Source organism: Cyprinodon variegatus, unplaced genomic scaffold, assembly GCF_000732505.1.
Source record: "Cyprinodon variegatus isolate N-32 unplaced genomic scaffold, C_variegatus-1.0 Scaffold134, whole genome shotgun sequence".
Taxonomy (NCBI): Eukaryota; Metazoa; Chordata; class Actinopteri; order Cyprinodontiformes; family Cyprinodontidae; genus Cyprinodon; species Cyprinodon variegatus.
Window position 1 is genome coordinate 374,390 of NW_015150587.1, and position 7,936 is coordinate 382,325.

The 7,936-nt window shown below is 37.1% G+C and overlaps 1 protein-coding gene across 1 annotated transcript in view; it reads right to left on the bottom strand.

Annotated features, from left to right (window-relative positions):
- Nucleotides 1-7,936, bottom strand: part of dym (dymeclin) — a 64,912-nt gene that overhangs the window by 10,975 nt on the left and 46,001 nt on the right. The window contains exons 15-16 of the mRNA XM_015376335.1: nucleotides 7,266-7,448; nucleotides 1,404-1,517 (exon numbers count right to left, since the gene is read on the bottom strand). Coding sequence (XP_015231821.1) covers nucleotides 1,404-1,517; nucleotides 7,266-7,448 — 297 coding nt within the window. The remainder of the gene's footprint in view (nucleotides 1-1,403; nucleotides 1,518-7,265; nucleotides 7,449-7,936) is intronic.

The following is a 7,936-nucleotide window of genomic DNA, read 5'->3' on the forward strand; positions in this document are numbered from 1 at the left end:
ATAAAAATTCCATCTGGCATTAATTTTTTCACTGTTGATCCCACCTCAGTGAAGAAAAAAACAACAACATACAAACCACAGTGACTCCTCCTCATCGGAAGTAATTACTACTGAATAGGCCAGCTTCACTTGTGATTGACCAACCAAGATGAATAACATCCTTTGACTCAATTTGTTTTCTTTGGAGGATGCCGGCAGGGCTCCACATCCTCTTTCCTCAGGCCGCTCCTTGAAGGCTCGACTGATTGAGTCACCAATCCTCCTTTTTCTGAGTAATTATCGACTCATTGACAATTCCATACAACATTCATCTAACATATGGATTTTTTTCCTTCTTTTTAGATTGGGGGCAAAACAGCAGGATGAGCTCATAGGGTGAAGGAAAGCAGAAGAGGAGAGACAGCTGTGAGTTTGAGTGATGGTACCATCAGACGGCACGGGCTCCTCCCAGAGGAGACATTGCCTAGATATTTTCTTTTGCTTCATGTCACCCAGTGGAGCTGGAAAGCTTTCAGGTGGTTGGAAAGTCAATGTGAAACTCAACCAAGCTCAATGAAGCCGTGCTCTTAGTTATAGCAGCACAAATGACATACATGTATGTTTCAGCTGGTGCAGAGTGCGCTGCATGAGCACCAGTCCCGCTGAAGGACATAGCAGGGTTATACACATGTACAATTCTTTGGATTTATGGTTGATTGCAGCATTAATGCTTGGAGGTGCTGACTGGGAGGTGAGACTTGGAACGCACATAAACTGATGGCAATACGCCATCCCTCTTCGGCATCGGCAAGTGAGACAAATGCCTCGCAGCCTGCCGCCAAGTATAGAACATGAAACACATGATGAAACATGCAATTAAGAGCCTCTGTGCTGGTGGGGAGTGCTGTGAGGAGACCCCTGGTTACATATTCCCTCACTGATTAATGGAAGAGCTTTGGGACGGGAGGGGTTAGCGAACCCGCCAGGAGGATAGGGTAACGAGGCGCTGTGGCAGATTTATGTCCCCTCCCGCCCCTCTCTCTACAATCTTATGTGTCCATGACAAAGTGCCTCCCAGCTCCCCCATCCCATATCCTTGAAATGTCATTACATGTTCACATGTAGCAGGCCGGCAGAGATGGAAGGGAGATCTGCATTAATACTGATGAGAAGTGGGCTCTGGTCTTTTTGTCTCAGTAGCAGTTTCATCTTTTCCTTGAACCTTTTTACATCAACATCTAATACTCTCCCCCCCCATTCGTCTGTGCAGGCAGACTCATTAGTTTGTCTTCTATTACCCTGCAGCCATGCAGAACCTCAGGGTCTGCAGCCTGTTTACATTACACATGTACTGTTTCTCTTATCTTTAGACAGCCTTCATTAACAATCAGCTCTGTGTTCTGCTGTCCTGTCTGCTGTTTTACCTTCAGTCTGTCTGTAGGCAGGGCCTGGGCTCCCTTCATGATGACCTCTTGAACCCTCTCCACTGACAGGTCACTTCCAGCCTGCTCCAGACGTTGACTGAAGAATCCTATCACCTGAAGTTCAAACAACAGGAGACAGACTTTCAGAAACATAGCTATAGTACAGTCAGACGAGGAGGATTATCAAAACTAATGCTGCTTTTTAGTAGATTTCAGCAGATCTATGCATCAAATTCTTTACAAAGTACAGAAAAAAAATCTTACAAAAAACAATCTGGATTATTCAATTTGAATAAAACATAAAATAATTATTTCTTTCAGCTGAAGAGCCCCTCCCAGTCCTCCTCTTCATATAAAGCACTAATAGAACTACAGCTGGGAAGCTACTAACAACAAATTAACCTTCTAACATTAACTAGTTATGCAACCTGGGGCTTCTGGACAAAAAGCAGGAGGGCAAAACCTTTGATCCGTATCTCTGTTTGATTCTTCATGTCAAAATCAAATAACAGATGAATGATCATGAATTATTTTAGGGTCAGTATGAAAAATAGCGTGTTTCTGGTTTTTAATAAACGTAAATGATCTGGATGCATACTCTTTTATGATTGGCTACAGGGTGTCCATTAAAGAGTGTTAAAAATGATTTTTTTAAATTACTGTGCTGGTTTCCTCTCAAATGATACTTTGGATTGCTAAAAATAACGTTAAGCTGCAGCCAGAGCCGTTACCTTGGTAATCTTTAACAACAACAGATATTAAATTGTCCACTCAGTCAATTTTTGTGGAAAATGTATACATTCAATGTTTAAAGAACAAACAAACAAGCTATTAACTTATTAATAATTAATTTAACAGTACATTTATAATGTGACAATATGAGCAAGAGATGGCCCTTTTTCTAATTCCCCCGTTTCAGGGGTTCATTACCAGAAAATATTCTTCTGACTTTCTGATTATGGTTTTGGCATTATCTCATTGTTTATGTGTTTTACCTTAATAATGTGATATTGTAAAAGTATTTTTATCTTTTTTTTTTTCAAAGTGATTATATTATGGGAAGCTCCTACTTGATAATGTCCACTTAAGAGTTTATAATTTGTATTTAAATAAATAGAAATAACTGAAGACAACTACTGCATTGTTCCCCTGTTAAAACAAATTTGAATGTTTTTTTGGAAAAAACACATTTCAAACACAATATTCTAAGAGTAAGGTATGAGAAATCCTACAGTAACCTTTATAGTTAAAAGATCTAAGATTCAAGGTAATAAATATCTTCATAGAAGCACTGTTCAGGAGTTATTGCTCTAATCTTTCTTGTTGATATTTTTCATACCTGCTCTACAAAATGCACAAACACAATTAAATTAAATGTTGTTTATTGTGTTTTCCTGATTGAGAAGCCTTGAGGACTCATTTATCACACTGCCTGGACACCGAGCCATAAAATGTCTCTACGGTGTGTCATGATGTAGTGAAGAAATCTGACCCTATTCAGGATACCTCACTTGATGAAGTGGCCAGTCTTGTATGTATTGCACTACCCTCACAATGCATGGGTTGTACTGCTTTGTTGTAGGTCTGTCATACTGATACATATGACCTTACAGTGACCCACAACGAAAAAACAGTTTAAGTAAAAATGAAAGAACTGTTCACACATTCAATTTAGTAACAAAAAAAAAAACAACTAATAACAAATGCAACATTGGAGTTACAGTTAAGGCACGTTTGGGCTAGGGAAAAAAAAAAAAGAAGCAAACCAAGTGTGAGTATTAATGTCAGCCTGTGTCTCTTAAATAAATGGAATAAAATCTTATGACTGATTCCAACTCCTTGTAAACTTTCTAATTGCATTTCTACTCTGTGTGTGGAGTTACTTAAAATAAAATAGTTCATGCTTACCTTTGTTGAATATACATATATAGACATTTGGACAAAATAGCCCTCATTTAATGCAATAAAAACCCACAATGGACACAGTAATAACTATGATCTAACAAAAGTAATAAGTAAACTTACTTTTAACAATCTTTCAACAAAATAATAGAAAAAATAAACTCATCAAACATGACTGAACAAAAAGTAATGGCACCCCTTTACTTTACCTTTAGGCAATTCAATGGTTGCTGTAACAGCAGGTATTTTGGCCCACTCCTCAAGAGCAAACTGCTGCAGTTGCAGCTTTGAAGGCTGCCTTTTCCAGACAGCAATCTCAGCTCCTACCAAAGATGCTCAATATGATGTAAGTCAGGGCTAATAGGAGGCCAATCCAGAGTAGTCCAATGTTTTCCTCTTAGCAATTCTTGGGCGTTTTTAGCTGTGTGATATGGATCATTATCCTGTTGAAAACCCATGACCTGAGACTGAGAGCAGACTTTCTGACACCGGGCAGCGCATTTCTCTCTAGAATCCCTCAATAGTCTTGAGATTTCATTGTTTCCTGCAGATACTCGAGACACTCTTAGCAGATAAAGCAAATAACTCTAGCACATAACAGAGCCTCCTCCTCCATGTTTCTCAGTAGGGACAGTGTTCTCTTCTTTATATGCTTCATTTTCTGTCTGTCAACATAGAGGTGACAAAAAGTTTAATATTTTTTTTCATCCTTCCATGGGATATTCTACTAGAAGCTTTGTGGCTTGTCAACATTTAGCTTGGTAAATTCCTGTCTTCCTTTGTTTTCTCCCATTAAGTCCACTTTGGCTCAAACGACGGATGGTGTGATCTGACACTGATGTTCATTGAGCTTTAAGTTCACCTTTAATCTCTTTAAAAGTTTCTAGGCTCTTTTGTTACCAGCGATATTATTTGTCTCTTTGATGTATCATCAGTTTCTCTTTTGCAGCCTCGCCCAGGTAGGTTGGCTACAATCCCATGGATCTTAAATTTCTGAACAATACGTTCAGCTGCTGTCACATGAACATCAAGCTGCTTGGAGATGGTCTAATAGCCTTTACCTTTGCCATACTTGTCTATAATTTTCTTTCTAATTTCTTTCCTCTGGTCCATCTGGTCCATGTTGAGTGTGGTAGACACCATGTCACCAAAGTATAGTGACGACCAGTAGCCCCATATATTGGCCCACTGACTAAATACAAGATTGCAGACACCAGTAATACTGATTAGTGGACACCTTTTTTTAACATGTCCTTTTGGTCACATTATTTTCAGTCTTCTCTCTGGGTGCCATCATTTTTGTCCAGGCGTGTTTCATGAGTTAAATTCCTAAAATCATTCTGTTGAAGCATGGTTGAAAAGCAATGCCTGACTTTCATTTATTCATTTTATAGATTTTGTATTTTTCACTTGTCTCAGATGACTTTGTAATCAAGTTATGTCTGTGACCATTGTGGGTTTTTTCTCTCATTAAATGAGGGGTACCAACAAGTTTGTCGATTTGTTCACTATGATTAATGGAGTACTATAAATAATTTAAAAGCAAACTCTTTAATTCACCAACACTGATCACAGGTGGTTGGATTTAACTGTTGCACTGTTGCATTTGCAAATAACAATAAAGAGCTCCTTCTAAATAATTCAAATTTAGCAGTAAAGAGGAAAAGAAACTATGAGATGAATTAAACAATTTGCTGCCAGTATTCAGCAAATTAAGAACTATTTGGCATCATCTCTTAAATAAAAGCTCTAAAATCCATCCAAAATGTCCATTCTCCATAGCAGGGACAGGATATCTACCTCATTTTGTCTGATTTGGCTTTTAATTTGGATTTAATGTAAGACACCACATTTTTATGGATGTGTACCTTCAGAACAAAGAAAGGCTGCTTCACTTGATAACTAAAACTAAAAGTTCTCTGGATGAATTGAGAAAATTTAAATCAAATCCTAATTCAATTATTGATTAAACAAACTTTTTTATTTAGATCAATTGTATGCAAAATTAAAAGAACTGACAGACATAAAAGACTGCAAACATTTTATGAAAGTATTCTACATTAGATATTGAATTTACATGTGGAATATTTGTTGAACTCTAATGAACAAAGAGAGAATCCCTTTCATTTTATTTTTTTTAATTGTATAATTACTAGAGTAACAATTCTACAGTTAAAATAAAACCGATACGTGAGCACTCATGAGTATGTTTACAGCGTCCCCATCAGTATTATCTTCTTTTTTCTTTTTTATTATAACATCATATTAAGTATTGTGCGGGGCTACAGATAAGCCACAATGTTATGTGAATGGCACTAAATTATAAATAAAGGTAGAAGAAAATGGTCACGATTAGGTTAAATGGTAAAATCCAAACCTGCAGGAATGTTGTTAATAATTGGAATCTCGTTCAAATTCAACTCATGAATTCACCCCTTTAAAAAAAAAAAAAAAAAAAATCAAACTTAGAAAAAGCCCTTTAGCAAAGCTTAAATTATTTGAAGGCCTTTGGGTTTATACTCAAGCAGGAAATCAAGAAAGCATATTTTGTGTTTTCTACTGCTGTGCTGGATATCCCCTTGGGAAACGGATGAAAATGAAAAGGAAAAATCCTCTGTTTTAGTCATTCTTTTTAACGCCTTTTCTTTGTCACTAACTGCAAAAAAGCAAACATCCACAGGCAACATTTTCTATGCTCATGTTCAACAGTTGCTCTCTTAAATTCAACACCACTGCAGCGCCAAGGATGAGCGTAGTGCATGCTTCAATCTAATACTGATCTTTTCATTGAAGGCTTTGACTACTGTATGAGCTTCATTTAGAATAGCAAAGCAGCAGCCCCTCATGCTGGATCTTATGCTAGCACACATGAATTTACAAGCATAAGGAAAGCTTCCGAGAATAGCCTGAGGGGAAGTGATCTGAACCAAGGGTTCCTAGCAGGCGTGCCTCCCTCATACTTATGGATAACAGCAAACCCCAGGGTGATGTATGCAGCAACCACATGCAGATTGAGGAAAACTTCTCTTCCTTGCCTAGATGGCTACCACAGATAAAATAAAAACATTGCTCTGGTTTGTATTCTGTATCCCTGATTTACCCACAATTTTTTAGAAACAAAGCCTTTAAGCAGACAAGGACTAATAAATTTAGAGTTTTACAAGGATTTAAAAGCTCCATGTTACCAATGCAGTTTGCATATGTTCCACTTTAAATGGGCTTTCTGAAGCCTAGAACACTGAAAAATCAGCAGCCTTCGTCTACAATGTCTTACATACGTATTTGTGCTCAATGAAGGTTCTCATATTTACCCCATTTACACGACCCTCTGAAAACCAGGTGTGCGTCCCATTTAAAATCAGTTATCAACAGTTATCTTGGTTGCCATGCTCAGATCTCGGCATGGTTTCAAAAGGGTAGTGTAAATGGGGCTATTGTGTGAAGTCACAGTAAATTTCAACTTATATTACTGGCATCTTAGTTTTAAGTTTTATTTTTCAGATTAAAGACTGAACAGAGCTCTATGAGATGTTATATTTTTAATCACCTAAAGCTGCTTTAAATCTGGAGGCAACTTTATCCCTGATGTGTTCAAAAACATTGTCTGACAAACCTTTGAGGCCTTGATGGAACAGCTGCATTCAAAAAGATAATTATTTGCACATCATTGGGTTTCATTTGCTCATTTGGGATTTTTGAAGGTAACTGGTAACAATTTGATTCAGGGTAAAAGGTTAAATAAGACCCAACATGGAGATGTTAAAATAATTACATTTCACTTGAGTTTACTAATATCTAATATTTTGTGCTGGTCTGACACATTAAATCCCAGTGAAATACATGTAAAAAATGTGACTGAAACATGTTTAAGTCTGAAAAATGTTAAAGGGCTATAAATATCTTTGAAAGGCACTGCAACAATTTCTGCAAATCAGCCAAAGTCCGTTCTCAGTAACTGACCGTGTCAAGGTTCTGCATGATGTCCTGGAAGGATGGGTGGGACCTGAACTGCTCGAAGAGCTCCCTCTTGTAAAGCAGTGCGTACACCAGGTTCGGATTGTGGTGCAGTGAGTTGCAGAGGCAGGAGTTGATGATTTCCAGCATCATGCGGATCACCTCCTCAATCACATTTAGGTCCTGGGCCTTGAAGGGGGAAATGGGGAGGATTTAAAGGTTAATTGGTTTCACGATACACTGGCTTCACTTATTATTGTGGCTTTAACTGGCTGATGATGAAGGGTGGTTAAAAAAAAATGTCAGAGGAGAAAATGGTCAGAACAAAAGAAAAAAATGCAGCTAAGAGGAGAACTTAATGAGATTATTTACAAAGAACATTAGACTTGCCAAAAAAAAGAGAAAACTGAGAAGTTCCTGAATAAAGATGCATCATGAGGAAAAAACACCCAACTAAGATACAAGATCCTACAGTAAAAGAGTGCTAATCGATCCAACAGCAATACAAGCTGCAGACAAAGTAATTGCTATCACACTAGATATATATATATATATATATATATATATATATATATATATATATATATATATATATATATATATATATATATATATATTCTCTATAATTTATGCTATCACACTATATATATATATATATATATATATATACATACATA